The sequence below is a fragment of the Bactrocera dorsalis genome, chromosome 3, assembly GCF_023373825.1.
Source record: "Bactrocera dorsalis isolate Fly_Bdor chromosome 3, ASM2337382v1, whole genome shotgun sequence".
Classification (NCBI taxonomy): domain Eukaryota; kingdom Metazoa; phylum Arthropoda; class Insecta; order Diptera; family Tephritidae; genus Bactrocera; species Bactrocera dorsalis.
In genome coordinates, this window is record NC_064305.1 from 79,498,161 (window position 1) to 79,525,079 (window position 26,919).

Genomic DNA, 26,919 nt, shown 5'->3' on the forward strand with positions numbered 1-26,919 from the left:
CAGCAATATAAGGCCACCGATGTCTTCTTTACTCTTTCCAAAATGTTTGACCTGCCTGAAAGCTTTCTATTAAGAAGAAGCCATACCCAAGGCTTTATCAACAGATTGAAGACGTGAACCTTTATAAAAGGTCGAGTGATCGTTGAAAACATGCCGTGTTTTGGACGATGTTCGACCTCTTCAACTGATAATAATATTAAAAAAGTGAAAATGTGGTGCTTGAAAATCCTCAGCTAAGTGATAGAGAGATAGCAAAACAGGTCGATATCTCCCGCGAGCCTGCTCGAATGATTTTGGTGGTTCGATCAACCACCGTATTCATCAGATTTGGCTCAGTGAGATTTTTCTTGTTCCCCAAACAGAAGTAGCGCTCCGTGGAACACGTTTTCAGTCGATCGAAGAGATAAAGCAAAATTCGCCGAAGAAGCTAAAGACCATCTCAAAAAGTTCTTATGAAAAGTGTTTCCTTGACTGCAAAAATCGTTGACATATGTAGGTGTATTACATTTGGTGGGAAATACTTTGATAGTGGCAAACTAAATATTGATGAATAATCAAAAAATTTGTGTTTTATTTAGAAATTCGATTTGTCAGAGTTTGAATTATTTGATTACAAAATTTTATTAATCATTCACCCACCCTAATAATATTTGTTACAATGCAATAATACAAGCGACAATACGAAACTAAAAATATAATTTTATAAATTGCAAAAAATGTGTAAATTAATTAATAGTTTTAATGTGTTACAGGTGGCTTTTGGCAACTCGATCTCTTTCGTTACAAATGCGCAACCAAATTGAAAGCAGCAACCTGCATCTTCTTGTCTTCTTCACACTTAGCGTTTAGCGAACGCAAACCATGGACCAGACGGCGATTTCGCGATAATTAATGCAAATTAAAGCAAACAAGAGCCAGAATGTGATGATTGTACAGTAACGGATGACATATGTAAGTATAAATATACATATCTATTTCATATAGTATGTATGTATGTATGTATGCGTTTTCAAATTGCGTGGAATTTTTTTCGGTATTATGAAATGTTTAAGCTGCGCGCTTATATTTCCTAAAATTGGCTTAGTCAGCATGTTTCGTCCGACGCCACTTTGCCTGTTTATTTAAAATATAGATATATACATATATATATATATATACGTTACATATATTAATTTAACATTTACTTTGTTCGAATTAATTACATAAATTATAATTTGCAAATTTATTCAGTTCCTGGTAAAAGCTCACACAAATGGTCAACGTTATAGATACTTTTATTGTGGAATATTTTAATTATTTCATTTCAATATTTATCGCATTTCTAATTTTTCCGTCTGCAAATTTTTTTTATAACTATAACTAAAATGTGGGTCATTTCGTTTGCTTTCATCTTGGCAACTAAAAATTTCACTACCCAACTCGATACATAATATTAATAATAAACTAAACTCTTTGCTATAATTTCTAACTCAACATAGAGCTTTAGCTTACCTATTTCAACTAGAATACGACTTCAAGAGCGGAGTATCAAATCGTTCGAAAACTAGTATTTACGTAGACGTTGAACTTCGCGAACATAGTAGCTCTATTTGACCTTTTTGGCTTTGGCCCTGGAAAATCAACAACTGATCATTCACCATGCGCTTATATGTTACAATTATAAGTTTTAAGTCGTAGATAATTTCTTCTATCTTAAAACCGGCATTAACATCAACAGCAATAATAGCCTTGCAATCCAACGCAGAATAATGCTAGATAGGTCAAGTTGTCAGGATGGATGAAAGTATTCAATTCAGTATCCGCCGATGAGGAAGGAAGAGGAAGCCCTCTACTCAGTTGGAGAGATCAGGTGGAGAAGTACCTGGCTGCACTTGTTGGCTATTGGTGAAGAGAAGAAAGCTGTCCGTTGTTAAGCCGATCACAACTGATTTTTATTGCCAACCTCAATGGTTTTTTATAGGCGTCAGAAGGCATATTATTCATGATTGCGAGATTATTTTTCCAAAACACTTGTTTTGAGTACCAATCTCAAGTCAGTTGTCTTTTAGGTGTCTGTAGGTCTATCCCTTCAATGTAGCAGTATCTGAGACTTTCTCAAGGCAAAAACAACTTTGAAAGAAAAATACAGAGACATAGAAAGACTTTGTTCATAATTTCAAAATTCTTAATTTATTCTTAAAAAAACTATATCCTATCCCCTCAAAGTTATCCCCCTTCACTTCACAGACTTTAACGAGACGTTTTTTTCCGAAATATTTGAATGATTTTGGCTTTCACTTTTCTTAAGCCCAATGTTATTGCAAAATGGTTTTCACTGATCCCTCCGGTAATCCAACAATGCCAGTAAGACAACTGACTGTTAATCTCTGATCCTCGAAGCAGCAATTCGTTTATTTTATTGACGTGTTGATCATAAGTTGATGTTGATAGCCATCCTGGACGTGGTTCCTCATCAACGCGTTCTTTTTTAATAATTTGTGCCATTTGCTCAGGACAAACAATTATCACCGACGACCTTTTCCGACTTTCTGAACGTTTCGGCACCAGAAATTTGATTTCGCACATAAAATTTAATGAAAATTCTAAATTGAATAATTACTTTTATCATAAAATCGCCGAATGCGCTTTATGTACTTTGGAATGAAAAGAGTATACTAAATACTAATGATTATTTTTATGTGACATTTGGCACAGACGTCAGTGACAGGCATACCAATCTAGAAAAAAACTATTTCGAGGAATAAATTTTCGCGCCAAATTTAAATTAAAAAGTCTTATTATTTTTTGTTCACAGTAGTAAAATCTTTAATAGAACTTTAAGACAAATTTGTCAATTGACATAACATTATCTATAATCTAAAAATTAAATTTTACAACTTTTAACCTCTCTTCGTTTTATCAACAACAATTTCACATGAGAAATCTGTCACCCTAATACTAATACTCTTACCAACATACATACATACATACACTCATAAAACAGTAGTCTGTCCCCTTATTTGCGAAAAATTTGCATTTGTTTGAACCACAACGGCAACAACACCAACACCGGCAAGCGAAGCTACTACGTCATTATATGCAAATTTCTTGCCGCCAATTGTGCGGGCGATTCGCCGCTGCGTCGATTGTTGTAGCTTTGCTTTTATCTGCTTCCAAAGCCTAGCTCAAGTGTGAGCGAGTATGTAATTGTTGCTTTTGCTTTGTCATCGTTGCCTTGGTTCGGCATGTTTTTTGTGTGCAAAATTTATTACAACATGTTGTTATGCCCTAAACAACATGAAACAACAATGAGAAATCAGCCAATAAACAGCGAAACGACAATGTCATTAATGGCTGAAACAACTGCTGAACAACAACAACAACGAGCATAGCCGGAACGACAGCTGAGCTGAGCGCATTTTTATGACTTCCTTAGCTCGGCGATTTGCGCGCCCTTTTTTGCGAACACCGCTGCAATTGCCATTGTTTCTCACTTGCTGCTTAGTGCTGTTGTTGTTGCTATTTTCTACATTACATGCTGCTACAGCACATCGAGTGGTAATTACTGCGTAATGAGAATATAATAGGAGTGAAACAAATGAAGAGTCTCACTCCTCACCACTGTCATTGCCACCTCCACCCACCACAACGGAGACAGATCGAGCATTGCGTGTGAGAAATGTTTGTGATGGGAAATTGGTGTGCTTTTGTTGTTGTTGGTGTGTAAATTATATAAGTTTAGTCACGGCATCCTCGAGTTTTGTTTTTGTTTTGGCTTTTGCGAGATGAAAACCCTCTCGCGGTGATGCTTCTCAAAGCGCATCACATAATAATTCGTCACACTCGCCTCTGGTTTTTACACGCATCATAAAATGAACCAACGAAAAGTGCAATTTTTGAGATTAGCGTAACACTTTTGAACCAAATTTAAATTTAACGCTTCTTCTGGCTTTTTATGCTCACGCAACATGTTGCTGAGGAGTATAATTATTTTGTCCATCTAACGGTTATTTGTAAGACCTAAAAGTAATCGCAATGTGTATAGAGTTATGCAGGTATATGTAAATTATCAGGAAAACAAGACGAGTTAAAATCCGGTAGGCTGTCTGCCCGTGCTGATTTCTACAGAAAAAAATGTTTATAAGTTAATGAAACTTGATGCACATATAAACGCCGAAATAGTACGTCAACCACGCCTACTTCATATAAAGCAATTTTAAGTTCCCTCTGATTCTTTCACTACACAGATTATAAATCAAGCAATTGTCAAAATCGCACCATTACTTTTCAGGTCTGTTGTTTTTTTATCAGATATATGTATCTCTCAATACGTGAGAATTATTAGTAAACTTAAGAGAACATTTTTTCTTAATAATAATTTTTTATATATGAATGAAATCGTTCTAAACCTCAATCTTTGACATAACGGGATCTGTAAAAATTACAAGAGTATAAAATGTTCGGTTACACCTGAACTTAACCTTTCCTTACTTTTTAGTTTTTACTTCTTTTCAACGCGTGTCGGAAGTTAGATATCTGTAATTTGAAGTACGAGTAAATGCTATAATTTACAATAATAATATACATAATTAAGACAATTCGTATAATTAGATATAATCAGAAAGTTTAACAAATTGTATACAGATTTTAGAGTGAGGTTATTTTAATCTTAATTTATGAAGCCTATAATAATTTTTAAAGATATAAAAATATGTCCCACTTCATTAAATCGAATTTTTTTATATTTTTATATCAGAAAGACTCAAACAAAGAATGAGCTTTAATAAGCCCTAAAAGGAATGACTGCATAAATAAATTAAATAAGAAATGTCAAGTTCGAGTAAAACCACCATTAAATAACGAACCCATAAATCAGAGTGCATTATTGTTCCAGGTTAGAACGATTTATTGATGTCTATCTAAATATAATAGAGTCACAGAGTCTGCTAGAAAAATAAAGGTGGAGTAGTCCGTGAAACTATTTCACAAATTTTTAGTATTAAGCTAAAACATAGCCAATATGGATCTCGGGAAAATACTGAACCGATTTTATCTATTTTTAATACAAGATCCCATTATTGACGGGTAAAAATGCTCTCCGTATTTTAATAATAAATCTCACAAAGTGAACGGGGTTTTTTGGTAAAAGGTCAGCCATAGACATCACTATAATTAATATGGTCTGATTTCTTAAGGAATTGTCTCAGTGTGAAATTTTTAATAAATCGATTTTTTTGCATTATTTCATAGTATATATACTGTAATAAACATTCCCTCAAATTTTGAAATCGAAATTCAAATTATTACGGTCGCTACAGCGTTTCTTGTAAGAAGGGAACAGAGTGGGGAAGCGACAAATACTTGAAAAATAATTAAATATTTTGCGTTTTATTTACAATTTCCGGTTCCATTTTTTTCACAATATGTTTATATACTATATAGCTCTATATACAATATGTACAGGGTAGGCCATTTAAAGTTGACCCATTTGTTTCTAAAAAAAAAGAACAAAAGAAAACAATGTTTTTTGTTCATTTCAAAAATAATTTATTTTGGTCCAAGGGGATTTGTTTCAGCTAATATTTAAAAATTAGATCGCGTAAATGGGCACCTTTAGCTTTGACAGCTAAATGCACTCTTTTTTCGACATTTTCCATGACTTTGGCCAATGTTTCGGATGATATGGCGGCTGTTTCACGTCGAATGTTGGCTTTCAGTTGAGCTAAGGTCTTTGGCTTATTAGCGTATACCTTGGATTTCAAATAACCCCACAAATAAAAGTCTGGTGGCGTCAAATCTGGTGATCTCGGTGGCCAGTCAACATCACCATTTTTTGATATCAAATTTTTCGATGGCCCATTTGCCAAAATTAAGGCGTCGCGGATAATCAGCTGGGTTTATTTTTTTTGCCATTTGAATTTTATATGGAAACATCTTATAATCTTTATGAATTATGCGTCGGAGAGTGGTGCGAGAGATGTCTAATTCCTGAGAGCGGCGATAACTCGATGTCGATGGAGTCTCCTCAATACTGGCTCGTACAGCTTCGATATTTTCATCAGAACGTCTTGTGCGTTGTCTGGATGCATGACTGGCATTACTGAGATTACCGGTGTTCACAAATTTTGCGTATAAAGACTTAATTGTGTTCTTAACTGGAGCACTTTTCACTTTATTTTTTTGCGAAACGCACGTTGAGTTAACACAATTGAAAAGTTATTTTGAATATAAAGCTGAACAATTTCAGCGCGTTCTTTTGGAGTGTACTGTTCCATGGTATAAATTGTCTTCGAATGACGCTTCTAACGCGGTATGACATTAGCCGATTTGTCAGCGCTGTTAAAAGTTACAGCGTTGCCAGATGGGTCAACTTTAAATGGCCTACCCTGTATGTATATCGTCACTACTTGTCTACTCGTTTTTGCGAGTCTGAGATATAATTTTTATTTGATCTGTGTGGAAGATCCTTGTAACAATTTTCCATTTATTATTTGTGGCTATGAATATATATGCAAATATGCAATATAACAACTAAGCTCAAATGACAATGATCATTTATACGTTATTATTAACATTAGAACTTCTATCGAACTTCATTAGCAGCGCCATCTGTGTGTGATTTTTTTTTAATTTGAGATGCACTCAAGTTTATCACTAAGAAATATAAGGTTAAAACAAACTATACAAAATTGTCTTGTCATGCAAACTGGCTTAATTTTGATCCACGCGCCAAGCTTGGCATGAAGTAAGTCTACGCCTAATTGTAGGCTACGATAAATTTGTGATTTTACGCTTGTTGTTTAATTTTTGGATTGGCAAATAAAGTAAATATGGCAACAATTCGCTGATAAACCGTCTTTGTGAGAATTTATTAATGTAATATAATTTGTTTATTATTATTAATTAACTTCTTAATTGAGACGTGTGTAAAAAAAAAGTAGAAAAATCGGAATGTAATAATGCTGAGTCGTGAAAGTGTATATTAGAAAAGATTGCCTCTCATGAGTCAGGAGTCTATTCCAAAAAATATATGTATGTACATAAACGATGTTATTGGCCCCAATCTTAAGAGAAACGGTAATTTTTTTATCTTTCTAAGCCTTTGCTTAACTCTACCATTCAATCGCAAGCTCTCTCTTGACACTTTTTATTTTGAGACCCTCTCTTTTCTATCTCCCGTTGGTGAAATCTGTAAATTTGTGAAATCAACCCACTGGCACGCATCCGTTTCCAGAAAAAATAATGCAACTTTTTTAAACTAAATATATTTTATTTTTCATTTAAAATGTTTACATTGTGTTTGTAAATTATTCTTATACTATTTATGGGTATATAAAATATAAAATTTTTACATATTGTAATATATTCATATACCATTTTTATAAACATACATACAATTATTAATTTATATATGTGTAATGCATGTATTTGTTTAAAGATTTGATAGTCATACGCAAAAAAAAAATAATAAATGACATTTTGAGCATTGAAAGGACCGACTAATTTTACGATAAAACTATTAGATATATATATATATACATATATATATATACATATATATGCATATATAAAATTTATTTGTATACTTCTAAGGGAGCAAATATACAAATTTTAATATTATTCATTTATATTTACATAATTTTATATGTTTATTGTTTATTACTATTTATTATGGTTACATTAAATTGTAATTTGTCCCATAACCTTCAATAAACTCTTTTATTTCGTAATTTTAGTTACTTTAGCTTATGCAGGCAGTTTAAGGCTGCCTAAATATTTTGCGGAATTATTAAAATATATCTTTTAATAAGAAAAGAAAAAATTATATCAAAGAAAAATTATATTAAGCTAAAATAAAAAAAAAAAAAATATATAATAAATATAAGTAAGGTTTTGACGGCCAGTAGATTGTTAAATTTAAACATTTTTAATACAAAACATTTAAGAAAAAAGTATATTGCCACTTATACATTCTCACTTATACATTTATTGGCCCTTTTTCTCGCATGACATTTTTTGACATGCATTTGCTAGAATTTTCTTTAGCTGTGCATAATATTTTGACAATACTTATACGAGTTTAAATTAAACTATTACTTTCTTAACGAATATTAACAATGGCGATTAACTTATTTTAATTTATTTTTAATTTTTTTATTTTTTTAGTTTTATTTACTGTTTAATTTTTTTTTTATTCTATGTATTTTTTTTCGATTTACTGCAAATTTAAGATTGAAAAAAATATATATAAATGTAATATTTATGTAAAGTTAAAAATCATTGTTTAAACTCCTTTAAATTCAACTAAGCTAATTCATTTAATTATGTAAACAATAATCTCGTAAATATTTAGCGATGAAGAGCAGTAAGGGCGTTAAGTCAGATAAAAATGTCTCACTATATGCATGTAAGTCTGTGCTTAGTTGCGATTGAGTGATTTTACAAAAAATAATTTAAAATCTATATATCGAGGGTAACGGGAAAAAATTTCTATTTGTTGACGAAAAAATACTGTAAAATAAACATGAAATCAAAAAAAAAAAAACTATTAAAAAAATGGTAAAAATAAATTAAAAATGTTAAAAAAAAATTCTTTTTGTTGACGAAAAAATTTACATTATTTTAAACATGAAAACAAAAAACTTAAAATATTAAAAAAAATTTAAAAAATAAGTTTTTTTTATTTTTAACATATAAAAAAATTTAATATTTGTATTTAAATGTTCAAAATCTCAGAAAGAGAGACGGAAAAAGTAGCGATAAATAAAAGTTAATTATTTCTCTTACATAAAATATTCAAAAAAAAACATTTGGAAACTTTAGGACTCAATTCCAGTAAACTAAAAAAAAAAATAACTGAAACTATTTATTTACGAAGGTAACTTAGGAATGGGGAAAATGTCTATATTTTATAAAACCATTTAATCGCACATATATGTACAAAAGTAATATTTCACGGCTACCAAAATTGGAAAAAATTGAAAAAAATAAACAAATTAAAGCATAAATTATTTTTCGACTCTTTGCAAAAAAAATTCAAATTAAATAAATAAAAAAATAAAATAATAAACTATTAATAAATACAAAAAAATTAAATTCATCAATCAATTATTTTACGACAATAAACAAATAATAATATAACATAACTAAAAAAAAAAATTAAAGTACTTTTTACAGTGCTTAAGTCCGTCAGTTTCACAGTGCGTATACGCAACATTTTTATTAGGAGAAAAATATGTTGTCCCACTGATTAATCGACATTGTAGGCGGCTTTGACTGTTTTTGTATGAAATTTTATGGGATTTGCCGAGAAATTCTTCGATTTTCTATGCACATGTATATATACATAAGTATATCGGTTACTGAGACTGCTTTACGCCAAACTTTTGACTGTTAAGGTAGTGTATAATTATCTTGCCAGTTACATGTGTACATATAAGCATGCTTTTATGAGTGAATTAAAAAGAAATTAAATAAAATTAAAGTAAAATAATAAGCACACAAATAATGAACTGCTATACTTAGTTGAAAATTTTCGAAAAATATTACCATTTGCAGCCTGAGAGCATAAAAATACTAAGTTGCGTTAGATTGCTTCGTCAAATTTACAAAGTTATGCTTGACCTTAAGCGTTGCCATACATTTTTGCATATCATGAAAATAACAGTACTAATAATGCGCGTGCTATTGATCTGTGAAAAATAAAAGCGTAAGCAAGCGCACTAAATACGAGCTTAATAAAATATATTTTAGAATAGTTGTCATTGCTTTATGTTTATATATTTTTATATTTACGTCGATATATATATATGTATATATACTTCAAAGAAAATACTAATTATTTTCTGCTAAATTTTTCGCATTTTTAGCTTATTATTGCCGTTATGCGTGCTCTACAATAACATTCTTTTATATGTATGGGTTTTATATATATATACTCTTAGACATTGCTACTCAGTTACATAAACATATATAAGCTTACAATTAGTTAATAAATGTTGCATATAAACTATGCATATATTATTTCTTATATTCACTGTGTTGCATAATAAACGTGCGCATAAGCATATACACGCAAATCGAAATATATTTATATATGAAGTACTTTTTTGAGTATATAGAGCAAAGTCATAGACATATAATATATATATAGACATATGTATATGGCTATATGTATTTATTTTTAATGTTATGCTTCGAATTTCCTCGCTCCGCTGACTCATCAATCCCATTCGCCAATGTACATGGTGCGCGGTGTGGGCACGTAGCCACGTGTTGGCAGTGGCAAGCGTCCATAGATGTGATTGTATGGTGATTCAACTAAATCGGCATCTGTAAATGTAAATTCAATTAATGAAACTGAAATTGGGTGGAAAATATTTTAATAAAAGATCTAAAATAATATATTAAAGTATTTGTGTAAAAACAACAACAGTAATTGGGAGTGTGTAGGTGGAAGCATAATTAATTTTCATTGCTTTTTTTATTGTGTGTGGTTTTTTGTATAAAGGCAGGTCTAACTACAAGTGTCTAAGTCCCAGTCCCAGTCCAGGTCCGCCAAATTATTGTTTATGTACTTATAATGGTAGTTTTTTGTAAATATCAATAAAGTTTGTAAGATTATTTTATAAAAAATCGATTTCCATAAAAAATTTAATTATATTTATTTACAGTATTATATACATATACATATTTCTCATTATTATTAGAGAACCTTTGATTTTTTTGTCAACTTAATGAGACCAGTTCGCAAATTTCTGTTACACAGAAGATAAAAAATTTATTTATTGGCGCTTAATTGAGTCAATTAACACTTTTTCCTATATGAAAATCTTATATACAGAAAACAGACGATTTGATAATTAACCTTTTATGTTAGTTTAGGTTAATGTGTGAACTCACGAATAATCTCATTTGAATTGCTGGAGACAATTGTTCGCTGTAATGAAGTGAATGTTAATGAAGTCAAATTTTATTTTTTTTTTAATTTTCCAATAAATCGACTGAAAAATTTGTTACATGACTATTAATTGAGTCAATTAGTATATGTTTCCCATATGGAGACAATTTGTTAATTTGACAATTTGAATCAATTTATAGACATTTTTTAATTGAGTGATAATTGTTAAATTGAATGTTAATAGAGTTTTAATTGACACAACTAATATTTTTTCTTGTATGTTGAAGTTCAAAAAATTTTTAAATAATAGTCATTGAGTCAATTAGAATTTTCTGCCAGACAATGTCTTACTTGACTCTTGATTTTGTTAATTAGTATTTCTTTCCTAGTGTAGAAAGCAGACAATTTGCTAATTGACATTATTGAAGTATTATCTTCTAAAATGTTGAAGGTGAAAAAATTTCTTGTTTGAACTTTAATTGAATCAATTAGTAGTTTCTTTTATAAACTGATGATGGAAAATGATTTATTCAATATTTAAATTGAGTCAATTTCTAATTCTTTCATATAAGTTGAAGGAGGGAAAAGAGGTAATTGAATATTATATGACAAAATTAGTAGTTTATTTCAGACATTTTTTTAATTGACTACACATGAAGTCAATTGTTATTTTCTTCCTGTGTGTAAAAGAAGACAATTTTTAAGTAGGGTTAATTGACGCAATTAATATTTTTATCTTGCATGATGACGTTAATTTGAGTTAATTAGTATTTTGTGCCAGACAATTTTTGACTCTTAATTTCGTTAAATAGTATTTCTTTCCTACATGCAGAAACAGACAATTTGCTAGTTTACATTAATGGAGTCAATTAGTATTATTTTCTAATAAGTTGAAGCTGAAAAATGTATTGATTGAAACTTAATTGGGTCAAATTAAAAAATTCTTTTATGAAATAATGCTGAAAATATGTTAAGTGTAATTAAATTGAGTCAATTAGTGATTGCGTCATATATATAAGTTAGAGGTAAAAAATGAGCTAATTGAATCTTATATCTATCGTATCTCAATTATCAGTTTATTCCTATAAATTAAAGTTGAAAAATTTATATTGACTCTTAATTGAGTCTATTAGTATTATCTTCTTACAAGTTGAAGGTGTAAAAATTTATTGATTGAATCTTAATTGGGTCAATTAGTAATTTCTTTTATAAATTGATGATAGAAAATTTTTAAATTGTATAGATTGAGGCAATTAGTAATTGCTTCATATAAATTGAAGGTAGAAAATGAGTTATTTGAATCTTATATGACTCAATTAGTAGTTTATTCCTATAAATTGAAGTTGAAAAGTGTATATTGACTCTTAATTGAGTCAATTAATATTTTATGGACACCGGATGCCTCATTGGTTTTCATTATTTTTAAAAAGTAAAAAAATATATAATAAATTATTTTCTCCAAATATGTTTTTTTCGGAAGAACTGTCAACTTCCAGTGAATCTGCAACTATAAAGATATAAAAAAATATTCAAACGCTACCAAAACCAAAAAAACAATACCAAACCCTAAATAAATAGTATGAGAACAGTAGGCGAATGAAGTCAAACCTATTTGATAATTGGTATTTTCTTGCTTAATTTCAGTTTTCGTTCAGTTTACGGCGATACCGGGTGATTTGGTTGGTGTTATTGTTGTGGTTGTTCGGTTGAGGGCTGTCCGGTCGCGGTGCAATGGAGTTGTCAAGAAGTTCAACCAGCAGCAGTTGTTGAACAGTCCGAGCACAAGCACTTTATCTACATATGTTGTAATTGTTTGTGTAGCATTTTGCTTCGCTCAGTAATCGAGTATTTGAATGCGTTTGAGACTAAGGCTGCGCGGTTTGCGTGGCTTTAAATAGCCATAAATGGATTCCATATCGCTAGCGTCGACACGACTATCAGAGCGACTCAGCCGGCTTTGTTGATGTTTCTGGGGATGTTGTTGTTGTAGCGCTTCGAAATTCGGATTTTTTGGCCTTTGTTGTTGCGCGCCTGTATTGACATTTGTTGTTGTAACATTTGTATTCTTTACACCATTGCTATAGTTGCGTTTGCCATTATTAAACAGAAAGTGCTTATTCTCCTTGCTGTTATTGTTGTTGTTATCCAGTTTATTAATTTGCGCCTGCGCCACTTCGTTAGGCACTTTCGCTGCTTGATCATAGTTATTCAAGTGTTGTTGTTTCTGTTTTTGTTGTACTTTTTTGAGTTCAGCCTGGAGCTTGAGCTTCTCTTGTTGCTGCTGACGCTTCTGATTGTGCGCTTTCATTTCGAATGCCGCCGTGGTAGCGGCCACAATGCTGCCGCCCAATTGTTTAATAGCTGACGACATTGTTGGTGTCGTTGCATTTGTTTTTGCAGCTGTTGTTGGCGTTTTTGTATTTTCTGGCGGTATTTCATTGCCTACAACAAATTGATCACTACTACAATTGCTGTTTTTCTTACCGCGCCAACAGGGCGGCGGCAGCATTGGTTTATCTGGCGACGCCGCGTCATCTGCTCTGGAGTTGTGTGGAATCTGCATGCCTAGTTTGTGGCGTTGAAAGTTTAGCAACTCTCGTTCTTCAAATTCGTCTATGTCCTTTTCATGCTCCTTCCTGTTCTCATGCCCATTGCGTGCGCGTCTCATATCAAGCGCGTTTAGTTGTGTAATACCATGCGCTTCCCTGCCGCGTAGACGGTCGTAGAGTATGGTGGTGGAAGGCGCTTTCACAATGCGCTTGCGCCCGCCATACATATAAAGAGATCCCTCCTCATTCGGTTGCTCGAAGAAACTTTCGATTGAGAGCGATTTGTGCCGCAGCAAGGCGGGCGAATGCACGAAACCCGATCTGTTACCAGCGCTGACGCGTCCTCTGCCAAGCTGCATTTCATCGACAACTGTGCGCTCAAAGGGCGATTGTGGCGGTGACGGTGAACCCAATTCCCGTCGTCTACTTGTGTAGCGGTCAGAATGTGTCGCGTCCCAGTCCGTTTCGTCGTCGTTGTATAGGCAGTCGCCATAGCGTCGAGTTTGCATAGCGTATTCGTTATAGGCTTTCTTTTTACCACCACTGCACTCAGGTGTCACTGCTCTGTCTTGCGCTTGCTGTTTGCGCTCACTATAATGGGGCGCAGCGTTTTCGCGTCGATAGTCGCAATCATTGACGTAATGCGGCGAATCCGCGTTTCCGTTCGTGTAGTGACTCTCTGCGTTGCGCACGCCTCCGACGCCATAACAGCTTTGCACTACATCTGCATCACCGAAACCCTCGTCGTAAGTGCAAATATCACTAGGCGCTGGAAAACGCTTACGCTGCGGATTTAAAAATGAAACGTCGCTTTCGCTACACCATTTCACCAAATTCGCGCCGCTGTGACCAACCCCTTTGTTGCGCGCAACACCAAGCGGCTCGCGTCTTCCATCATTAGCGCGCTCTGGTGCAGCGCTGTTGTCCACACGCGGCGCCCGCTTTTGCTCTGTAGGCAACGGTGGTAGTGGCGGCGGTGGCGGTGGCGCTGGTATTTCCGCCAAACTACCGCTTAGCTGCTGGTGCAAACGCAATTGCTGCTGGCTGAGACTGCGCGGTGGCCGCGCTGGTTGCTCAACACCGAACAATGGCGCCAAGGTGTAGCAGCTAACGCAATTGCAGTTGCTACCGACTGAATTGCTCGCATCGCGTCGTGTCCGACTCGTGCGGAAGCGGTGCGGCGAAAGTGTTTGTTGCAATTCGCGTGTGAGGCGCCGAAAGCGCGACCGACTTGAGCGCGCGTTGGCACCCACAGGCGCTGGCTGAGCGTCAGCATAGACTAAGTCAGGGTCGGGATAGTCTGAGTCAGTGTGCGGTGGCGCATAGTAGGCGCGCATATTTGGTGCCAATTGGCGGCGCGCGCAATTGCGGCTATGATGGCGCTGGTTGTTGTGATGAGTGTTGTTGTGATCTAGCAAGCCTTCCTGCTGGTGGTGGTGATGATGATGGCGCTGGCGCGTTTGCTCTAAATTCTGAAATTGATGTTGGCGCTGTCGCTGCTGCTCCTGTTGTTGGTGTTGTTGCTGTTGGTGTACGCTAAAGTATATGTTATTGTTATTGTTGCTGTTGTTAAGTACGTGTTCGTGTTCGTGTCCGTCCATGCCGTGCGCTGTGTCCGCTGGCAGGCGCATTGGCGCCGCGGCAGACAACAGCTGTGGCAGTGCATTGTGAAGTTGTTGTTTCTGTTGCTGTTGTAGTTGTTGTGCTTGTGCCTGTACTTGTGATTGTGCTTGTGCTTGTGTATGTAAGGTTATTTGTTGTGCCTGTGCTTCATTCGTTTGATTCTTGTTCTTGTTTTTGTTTTTGTTCTTTTTGCCGTTCTTATTGTTGTTATTATTGTTGTTGTTCTGATGGTCCATGTGAAAATTCGCAGTCGGCACATTGTACTGCTGCTGCTGCTGACAACCAATACTACTACTATCATAAATACCTATGCCGCTCTCGAAGCTGCGCGTCTGCCACATCGGATGCTGTGGCACGTGATGGTGCGCGGCCGCTGCCGGGTGATGATGATGCACGGCGTGTGCTGCAGCGGCGGCCATCAGCTGCTGCTGCTGAATGTGATGTGGATGCATGTGCGGTGGCGGCTGTGGAGCTGCCACGTGCATCGCGTGCAAATTGGGCGCTGTCATCGACATGTGGATCATGGAGTTCTTCTTTTGGCTGAGTGTGTTCATGTTGCTGCCGTTGCTGTTGCCATTCGTGTTGCCAGCATTGCCATTAACCAGTGTGCCATTGGTAACATGCTCCTTGTGCTCCTTGCTGGACTTTGAGGTCTTCACGAAGTTCGGTACACGTGCGCGCAAACCACAATAGTAAGGATCATCTGAAATGAAATTCGAGTGCGAGTTGCCATCGCAGGTTTCAGTATTGTTCGTGGCAATATTTACAGTGCACTTTGTGTGCAACTTACCATATTTCTTGTTGTCTTTGCCTTTGTCTGATTTGCCACGTGATAATTTGATTCTGGTGTCTACCTCGATGTCATCGTAATCGGGCTAAAAAAAGTAAGAATAAATAGATGTTAAATGCAATTTAGGTATTAATTACAGCAACAACAGAAATATGCTTATATGATAATAATTAATATTCGGTAGATAAGCAACTAATTTCATTGATTTCAGAGCGGTTTTAAGTTTAAGACCAGAAATTCACTTTTCACCGTAAAAATCTATGTATAAGGAATTATTGCGAAACCAGTGTACCCTAGACAATATTTTTACAGAACGCCTTCTTTATATTTTTCTAATATATAATATTAATATTTTGGAAGCTGCAAAGCCGATGAGCTGGCAGGGCACGCTTTCCTCTATTTCCTCTGATTGGAGTCGAGTCGGTTATCCGACACCGCCTTGAGTACTGACGTTGAACTTTTAAACCTCTAGGGAGGATCTTTCTGGCCCAGAGTGAATCATAAGAGATCATCTGAACTACTAGCGCTTAGCAAAGCCAATCTCGTTACTATTGTAGGTGTTCTGGCTGGACACTGTCCAATAGATTGGCATGATGTGTAGCTAAATACTCTATGTATTTGACGCTCTTTGGCAAAGGTGTATGAAAGAAGGCGACGTTGAACCATCTTTGTCACCTCCTTCTATATTATCTAGCTCTTGCCAGACTGAGGTTGAAATATCTCGACAGACACGTCTTTATGGTAAATACAAAAATATTCGTTGATCAATATGGGTCTTGAGATTCCTAAATACTATATAACTATTTAAAAATTATCAAAACTAATAAACCATCTGGTGTTTATCCTCCTTAGCTACTTAATTTAATCGACTTAAAAAATTGTATATAAAATCAAATTACTCTTCTTCTTATTTATTGGCGTAGACAACGCTTACGCGATTATAGCTGAGTTTACAACAGCGTGCCAATGGCTCTTCCTCTTCGCTATTTGGTGTCAATTGGTGATTTCAAGTGTGTCAAGAAAAATAAGAAATTACTAATTGACTCAATTAAGAGTCAATATAAATTTTTCCCCTTTAATTTATAGGAATAAACTATTAATTGAGTCAAACAAGATTCAATTAACTCAATTTTTACTTTCAACTTATATAAAGCAATTAATAATTGACTCAATTTAAATACAATTAACAAATTTTCCACCATAAATTTACAAAATAAATTACTAATTGGGCATTAAGGTTCAATCAATAAATTATTTTACCTTCAACTTATTATAAGATAATACTAATTGACACCATTAATGTCAATTACCCACAGCACATTTTTGGAAAGTGCAAAACGATTCGTTGATCAATGTGGGTCTAGGGTTTTTTTTCGGTATTAATGGACAACACAAAGGAGGAATTTCCATTCCAACCATCCTGATTATCTGGACTTTTACTGCATAGAGTATCCGAGTAGATCCTGTTAAAGAACATCCTTAAGAATATTCTACTTAAGACTGAAAGCCCTATTTAGAACTGGAATTGTTTCCTAAAGGTTTCGAACCTATATACGGAATATATGTATAACCATTTTTTATAGGAAATCTATATTTAATATTTACTTTTATCCAAAACCTACGCTAGTTGGTGCAGTAAGATTGTTTTTTTTTGTAATTTTTTATTATTTCGCAATTAAAGTGTATCATCAGGTGAGGCACAAATGTGTTAACCATTTATTAGTTTCATAACACAATTATTTCAGCAACATAACCATTACCATTAACAACAAAAATAAAAACAATAACCTCTTCTATAAATACATATACCGATTTACGCTCATATGCCCTAAATATTTGCGTTACCTTGTGTTATTGGAACTGTATGAGTGCATGTGGATATATGTGAGTTTTTCGGTGTGCGCCTGCGCAATAAATGCAACATTCTTCGCATATTAATTACACGCGATATCGAGCGATAAATGCAGTTATTTTGACACACTATCAACTAACAACACTTATGTATGCATATACATATGTGTGTGTAGGTTGTAATTACATATGCATAAAATTCAATTATAAGTATGTGTGCGAGTGAGTACCTGTGCGCAAAGAACGAGTTTTGCATTTGGAAATTGTTGCATTGATTATTGTATTTAACTGGCGTTGTAATGTAAATTGCAGCAATTGTTTTTATTATTCTTGTTGTGGTTTTAAGGTTTATTGCTTGGCGCTGCCCTTCTTCGCCTGAAATGTTTCAATGATTTGTTGATAGGTAAATAAGTTTTATTTGTAATAAAAATAAAAGAAAACCAGATGTTTTGAGTTGTTGCATTGTGTCACATAGCTGTTTGCTAGAGGTTATAAGGGCCGATCCATTGCGATGTTTCCTTCTTTTTTAAAGAAAAAACACATAAGCCTTAAATTTAATGAGAACATTTTTTGGCATTTTTTTAAGATCATTTCTTTCAAATATCACCGCGGCTACATCTGATATGGTCCATTCGTTAAGTCCAATTTTCGATGAATCGTTCACGCATTTCAAGGCAAGGTTGTCCGCAAAGACTTTGGACTTTACATATCCCTATAGGAAAAATGTGACCTCACTTTTAGACAGGTAGGCAGGTGCTATTCAATGGTTGATGCCTAATATGTTCCAAATACTCTGTGTCTGGTTTTTGCTACAGCTAGACATTCACACTAAAATGGAAGACTGTTTCCTTAGTCCCTTCCAGCGTGCAACTGCGGGAAATATTGTTATAAGGCAGACCCATTTTTATCGCGTATTCTCGAAACGGCCAGTGTCCCGTTATGGTCGCTAGGTCCTTGGTTCTGGTATTATCATATTTGGGCCATATCTGTTTCGTTATGTTACAGTTGATTTTTGATTTCCTTTTGCACTGTGCTATTTATCTCTGTTGATCGTTCCCAGCGGACATGGTATTAACTGCGCTTCAGATTCATCTACAGAGGTTCCTATTTTGCCAAACTCGAAAATGTTGCTGTGAGCAGCAATCCAAATCAAGGACAGGTGAAGTTGACTCCGCAGTGAGCTTAAAGCCTTTCTGCTGCTGCTAATTGCGCTAGAATTAAATAGTGGCGTCGAAAATGCTAGCAATGCTTCTTGGTTATCCGTGTATATGATTTCTCTCTGTATCACGCAGTTATGCAATAGAGCACCACATGCCCTCTCTATACCTAGTAATTCCGCTTGAAGGATGGCTGGTTGAGTTTAGTAGTCGGATAGAAAGAAAGATTTCGAGATCATGGGAGTATCGGGATGGATAGTGACTGCATCATCCTTTCCTCCATTCACGTTTAGAGGGTATCCTCGCCCAGAAGTGGATATAAAAATTTAACTTTGGGGAATATAGTTTGATTTACTTATGTTTAGCTGGTTCAGGACGCCGCTATGTCCATAATCTTTCCTATTCCAACCTCCTAGTTCTTGTATTCTTATAGCAGAACATGCTGCTACTCTCCGAATAAAGATGTCAATGCTGATGCAGGTGTGTATTGAGTGCATCAGTCGCACATGACCTTATAGCAGCGGTAACCCCTCATAGGCTGCTCTCAATACTCCTGTTAGAGCTAGCCACCGAACCAGTGCTACGTATGTTAGAACTGGCCTTATGACCATCGTACATACACACATAACAATATTTGGTCTAAGGCTCCAGTACCTGCTAAGTATAATTTTGCAAGTGTAGTAGGCCATAGACGTTTTATTTGTCCTTTTTTCAATGTTTGTCTTCCAATTTAGTTTAGTATCGACTTCAACCCCCACATATTAAGCTGTGGTGAAAAAAAATTGCTGTACCACCAAGTGAGGGAAGATTAAATAGAGGTATTTTAGTTTTAGATGTGAAAAGCAGCAGTTCTGTTTTAGTAGAGTTAACATCTAGTCCGTTGTTCGCGGTTCATAGGTGTAGCCTACGTAACGCACTTTTCACAATCCCACTTTTACCTAAAGTTCTTAAAATTAGGTTTTCAACGAAAAAGTAGACAACGACTATTGAATTCTTTATCTGCCTTTTCGATTTGATCGCCATTATTTTTGACATTATAAACTAAATATGAAAAATGGTATTGAAATTGTGATTCAGCCTAAGGGTGGGCCAGAAATATAGGAAATACTCATTTTTATCATTTTCTTATCAACTTTTGGGCTTCATAATAAAGACAGAAAATAAATTTTACTGAAAGTTGAAGATCTAGCTACAGAAATTAACAATTTCTGCTTGTGGTTATGTTACAATTAAAAATATAAAATTCCTAAAAAAAAAAAACTAAAATATTCATAATAAAAAAAAATGTTAAACTAAATTTTCTTGTCATTTGTCGCATATATTCTTTAAGCAGTATTTTAATTCATTTTCTAAAAAAAAGTTAAATATTTTAACACTCATATGCTAAGCACTCACCTTGGGTATAATGTCATGCGAGTAAATATTATCGCGTGGCGGCAATTTCGGCGGCTTCTCGCTGCGTTTATGAGCCAATTGTTGTGTCTGCAACAGCAACTGTTCACGTGTGGCGGCCACATGTCCAGCGACAGCGGTGCCACCATTCATACCAGCGCCATTCATGGTGTGCATGCCCATACTAACGGCGGCCTGCTGCTGCTGCTGTTGTTGTTGTGAATGATGGCTGCTGCCAGCACCGAAACCAGAGCTGCCCGAACTGCCGCCGCTGCCGTTGCCGGCCACGCTGTACGGATCCTCGTCGGGTATGGGAATCCTCGGGCGATTCTTAATGTCCACTATGGGGCGTTGCACTGTCGGCGGAAAGAAGAAGAGAGCAGAAAGAGTTGGAATTAGCATAAGCTGTCATGTGATAAAAATTAAGAAATGTGTAATGTTAGAACGCATAAATCATTTATTGCTGTCAATTGTTTGCATAAGCATAATTTAACTATGTTGTTTTTGTTTTTGCTATTGCTTTTGTATTGTAGGAAAATATGCAAATTTCGGCTTTGTGGCTAGTATTGTTATTGCTACTTTGACTTTGTCTATGCTAAAATGCGTTGACATGCGTTCTATGCGTAGATATTGCAGCGACACATACACACAAACACACACACACATATATGTTTGTACACACATGTATATATATAGAAATAAGTTTATTTTTGATTTATGCGCCAAACGCTTTGAGACAATGGCAACACGTTGCGTGCGGCTGCTGCGCATGCGCACTTTTATTGCCGCCCTTTATCGCGGCACGAACCGAACACAGGCCAAAACGCTGACACTTTGACATTTAAAAAGCGAAATGAAAATGTTGCCGGCTGGCATTTGAAATTTACCGCAAAATTTACCTATGCATTCCTGCACAAACTCATATATACATACATATTTACAGCGGAGTGTGTATATACCTTGGTGCGCGTAAAAGCGAAAGGCCAACAACAGTGGCTGCAGCTGCAACAACAACAAGCGCCACTAAGCTCATGTGAGCGCTGCTTGGTGTCAACCTTGAACTGCTTGTCGAGCAAATGGGGAGTGCGGCGCCAGCGAAGTTCAAAATAGAAGAATGAAAACTAGAAAAATCGCATACAAAGTTGCATAAAGTTGTGGGTATATACATACAAATATGTATAAACTTATATATATATATCTACACATATTATATACATATGAGTTATTACTGCATTTCTGTAGTTTCGTTATGGCAGCGCAACAATGAGATCTTCGTGCGGATGCCTGAGATCCATGGCTGCACTTTCAACCTCTACTGCACTACAATTACAACAAGAGCAACAACAACGTAGAACAAGTATTAAAATAAAGTCGCTCTAATGCTAAAGCGCAAGCGCCCAACCTAATAAATTGCTAATATTTTGCAGCAGCCACAAATGAATTCGCTTGGTTTAAGCCGCTGTGCCAATGGTTAGCCATAAGCTCACAGACAAGTTGGCTAGATGCGTGTGTGTGTGTATGAAATCGATTATTAGTTATATTAGCATACATTAGTAGAAGCATTTTTATTTATTTATAATATTATTATTTGTAATTTTTTATATTTGTCTTTGCCCTCCTTCTCTTCTCTGTGCACTTACCTGGTGGCAATTTGCTCTTTAGCATATCCATTGCGACCACATTGACAATGAGCACCCAAACGGGACAGTCCAATATATCGTTCTCCGATTTGACAAAAGCCACAACGGACAGACATTGCGTTTCCAGGCGTCGACGATCGGGATAAGCACGACGAAGTTCACGATTTACATTCGATTGGAATTTTTTCATATCGAATAACTGAAAAAGTGGAAAATTGTAGAAGTAATTAAAAAAAAAGTGATATGAAATTGCCGTGCAAATGAAACGAAAATAAATAACAAAAAAATAAAATAAAAAAATATATAATATAAAAATAATATAAAAAAAAAGTAAATTTATAAAAAAATTTAATAAAATTAAATATAATAATAAAATAAAATGTACAACTAAATAAATAATAAATAAAAATTTAATAATAAAATAAATATAATAATAAAAAAAATTAAAAAAATATTTATGATGTTATAATATATAAAAATTATAATTAAAACTAAAACTTAATAAAATCTTAATAGAAAATTGCAAGCGTAGCTCCCAAAAACATCTTTTTCCAATAAATTCTCTAAAAACAATTTAAATACGCATAAAATTAATTAATTAAAATAATTTTTTTAAAAAGTTACTCGTTAAAAATGTGTGGCTGTCGGAATTTATGCCCAGTTACACTTTATTAAAAAATGAATACAAATTTTAATATCCAAATCTATTTTCTATAAAATTACGTATTATATTAAAAAAATATATACATACATACATATGTGTATACAATTTTTTTTTTGCAATAAATGACTTATTGCTTACTGTTTTTGTTGTGCACATTTTTGTAGTTAAATATTTTTTGAGTCAGTCTTAAATTTGTAGAAAATTTTACTAATTTATGCCATTATAACAACATTTTTTTTTGGTTTTCGTGAAATTTATTTGAAAAAACTCGTAAATAATTGATTCAAATTTTTTTCTTGAAAATAATTTTTATTTGTTTTTTTTTCTAATTTTATATACTTTAATTTAATAATTTAATTTTTTATACTAAATTTTTTTTATTTAACATTTTTTTGATTAGTCTTAAATTTGAAGTAATTAAGCAAAATTTATAATTTTTTTTGAAAAATTTATTTGATACAATTTTTTTTTCGTAAAAGATTTGTTTTTTTATTTTTTTCTTAAAATATATAATTTTTTTTTTTAAAAATATATTATTTTTAATTTTTCTTAATTTTTTTGTTAAAAATTTTACTTTCGAATTTTTTATAGAAATTTTTTTGGTTTGTCTTAATAAACTCAGAAAAAATTATGCGTTTTTTTAAATTTATTTGATGAAAATTCATCTTTCGTAAAACATTTGTTTCATTATTTTTTTAAAATATTCCTTTTTTAAATTGTTTTTTTTTTGTTTAATATTAAAAATTTAACTTTTGAAAAAATTTTGGTATGGTGTTATTGTTTTTTTTTTTTTTTATAATCACTAAAATTATTAAAAAAAATTTCATAAATTTTTCTTAAAAAAAATCAACCTTAAAATTTGTTGAATTTATTAAAAAAAAGTATTAAAAGCAGTGTAGCAGCATACAAATTTTAAAACATTATATATATATTTTTTTTTGTAATACATCATACTTTTGTTTTTACATTTTTGAAATCTAAAATTTTTTTTCCACATAAGTTTTCTAAATACATTAATCGTTTCAAAATTAAATTTAAAAGTTATATATGCAAATACAAACATTTTTTTTTTAAATGATAAGCAATGCTGTGTTATTATTTGAAAATACTTTGTGTATTTAAATAAATATTTTTATATATTTTATTTTTAAAAAATTTTATATAAAAAATTAATATAAATGTTCAATATTGTATTTTCTAATAATCATAATATTTTTAAGCAAATTTTTATAGCTCATTTTGTAAATGTAAAAATGAAAAATGTTTTTCCGTTAATACATTTTCTCAACTTTACTTACATCCCTTATCAACTATAATTAATTTTATTGTAAATAATTATAATAAATTTAAATGATTGCATTCATAGGAAGAAAGTACTCACTTTGACTATTTTTTCACTTTCCAATGCTTGGTTTGGCAATTTGAGTATGTCGGCACCAATGGATGTCTCCTCATTGGGAGCACTCGCTGTGCTCTTAACGTAAACATTGCTTTTGGCATAGCGGCGAACGAGTATATTGCCAGCGTCATCCATTTTGATTTTGACACCCTGTAAAGGAAAAAAAGGAGGAAAAACTTAAAAAATAAGTAAACAAAAATATAGAAAATGAGTAAAGAAAAATATTTTTATGTATCCAAAAATTTTTTAAATTTAAATAATTGGGAATGAAGAATTAAAATAAATAAATTAAAGCATTAGAAAAGCAACGAGAAGTTTTCTGCTCAATCAAATTCATCAAATTCAGTTTAATCAAATAATTTATATATTATTTTTGATCTCTTAAACTTAAAATCAACGAGCAATTACTTATCGCAACACCCTCTCCAGTTCGCGAGCCCAAAGTGGTCGCAAGTCACAATTAACAAAACGTAATGAGCGCGAACGCACGCAAGGCGTAATAAGAATCGCCGCAACCGCAGGCCATGTCCACAACAATAGTGCGTTAATTCTAATTTGCGATTGCTGGCCATTCATTTTTTCAACTCACCCACAAACACATGCCGACATTATGTAAACAAATAGCGTTTTGTAACGAATTTACCGAAAATCATTTAGCCCATGGCCAATCAACAAAAATATCTCTATTCTATGCTTTGCTTTATCTATGAGCATTGTTCGCGTTTATTATCAGGTTAAGTGTGGCCTGCGCATTATGTGGACGATAATGGTTGGATAAATAGTAAAGTCAGCGCAGAGATTTGCCTTAATGGACTTAACTTGTTCGCTGGAGTGCAAATTTGCGGCCAAATGTAATCGATTAATCGCACCTGAGGTGATTTTTCTAAAAAAAATTATTGTTTTCTTTATATTCTCTTACATGATCAGGCATGAGTACGAATCTCGTGAGTCACGCGCACTTTTTCAAGCATATTCTCAACAACAAATAGAAAAATAATTTTTATTTTCTCAATTTATTTTCTAACTACCCTTTGATTGATGTTCTTTTGTGGTAGCACAATTGCGCTCATTAATTTCTGCCAACTGCTTTGACCTAAAGACATTTTTTACCCTACGATTGCTGATTGCTTGCTCTTTTTGTTTTTGTTACGGTAAAGCAAAGTGTTGCTGTGCGAATTTAGAGGCGTGTTGCAATATTAGTTTTCTGGACACGACAATACATCAACTACTATATATCCAAGCAGATGGTTTCCTGAGTTTGTAAGAGGTAATGAATTGCCGGTAAACGTCATCTTCGTAAAATTGTTCGACTACAATGTAATTGCGTTGCCACCTTTTTAAAAAGTTCAACTATAAAACTATTATGAAACAAATAAACACTAAAATATATGCATTAAACTTAAGAGGTTAAAAAAAATCGATGAAAGTTGTTTAGGGAGCCCTGCCAGACTTTTTAAAATTTTAATTTTATGAATTTGTTGAGATAAACGATTTATTTCAATATGTGTATTAAGCAAAAAGAATTTAAAAATCTTGCTGATAAAAATATATTTGAGAAAGGTTGCCACCTGTTTGTAATGTTTTACTAAAAACATGTATAACAAAAAAACTAAAATGTAATGTTTAAATTTGAAATTCTTAAGACAGCTTATTGTTGAAAATAATGATGAACCGTGTTGCCAACTTTACCAAAATCAAATCAATAAAATTGCTCACAAAAACCTATTGTTACATAATGGGTATCGAAGAGAAAAGGTTTAAGAAAGTTTTCGGATGGAAATACATAAATATGAACAAGGTTGCCATCTATTCTTAGTAAAATGTAAAATTGAATAAAAATATGTATAAATTGAACAAATACTCAAATATAAATATTAAACGGGAGAGCTTGAAGACATCTTGCAGATGAAAATATTGTTGAGCAATGTTGCCACCTTTTAAGAACTTCAAATCAATGAATTTATTTACAAAAGCGAATTTCTATAAAATAAGTATGAAAGAGAAAAGATTTAAGAAAGTTTACTGATGAAAATATTTACATATATGTTATAAAAGTTGCCACCTGTTTCAAGTAAAACTTATAGGATGAACGAGTTATGTATAACAATAAAGTTGTTGAACCAAAGAGTTTTAAGAATATTTGTAACTAAGAAAATTTTTATCGACAATTTTTTTAAATTTTTAATCAAAACAAGTTAATTCACTTTATAATCCTTTAAGGAAGGTTGCCATATTTGAAATTTTTTTATGCGAGTTTTATAATATTTGTGCATAAGGAAATGTTTGGAAATGTTTGTTGAGAATTATTAATAAAAAAAGTTAATTCACTTTATAATTCTCTAAGGGAGGTTGCCATATTTTAATATTTTTATGTTATTATTCAAATAAATGTAAATATGGACATCAAAGTAAACATATTATTCAAATATATATTTGTAAAAGTATATCGTTGCCAAAGGTTGCCACCTGTTTGAATTTTTTTTCTTAATAAATTTATAGACTGAATTCAATATTTTTTGTTTTATATTATTTAATTAAATTTACACTTTTAAAATAAAATATTAAGTTGTTCATTTTTTTATTTTTTTAGTTTAAATTTATTTTATTTGTAAAAAAATTTGTAAGTTCTAAGGCATTATTTCAACGGAAATTTGAAAGAAATAATATTTTTTGAAAAATAATAATAAAAACGAAGTTTTAGTTTTAAAATTGTCTGTATCTACGTTAATAAAGAAGAAGAAGTCTCAAAATTGTAATTCGAGCAATTTCGGAGCAAACGAAGAATAATAAATAGTAGTTTTGGTTATCATTCAAAATATTACTCACCTGCCCGATGTGCCGCTTATATTCCTCGGTCTTCTGATCGCGCATTGGATTATCAAAACCACATAAACCGATGCTGCAAATAAAAAAGAATAATAAATACAAATTAGTATTGATTGGCAACTAATTATCAAATGCACATATATATATAT

At 33.0% G+C, this 26,919-nt stretch overlaps 1 protein-coding gene across 3 annotated transcripts in view; it reads right to left on the reverse strand.

The window, feature by feature from the left end:
• Positions 1–9,074: 9,074 nt before the first annotated feature.
• LOC105229953 (uncharacterized) overlaps positions 9,075–26,919 on the reverse strand; it is a 133,908-nt gene continuing 116,063 nt past the window's right edge. For 2 of the 3 annotated variants that reach the window (XM_049452307.1, XM_049452306.1), the window contains exons 5-11: positions 26,771–26,843; positions 23,927–24,094; positions 21,882–22,080; positions 20,245–20,597; positions 15,842–15,926; positions 15,359–15,754; positions 9,076–10,311 (exon numbers count right to left, since the gene is read on the reverse strand). In XM_049452307.1, coding sequence (XP_049308264.1) covers positions 10,202–10,311; positions 15,359–15,754; positions 15,842–15,926; positions 20,245–20,597; positions 21,882–22,080; positions 23,927–24,094; positions 26,771–26,843 — 1,384 coding nt within the window. In that variant the 3' untranslated portion in view covers positions 9,076–10,201. Of the gene's footprint in view, positions 10,312–15,358; positions 15,755–15,841; positions 15,927–20,244; positions 20,598–21,881; positions 22,081–23,926; positions 24,095–26,770; positions 26,844–26,919 lie in introns of all 3 variants that reach the window. The other variant, XM_049452305.1, reaches the window with a different exon arrangement.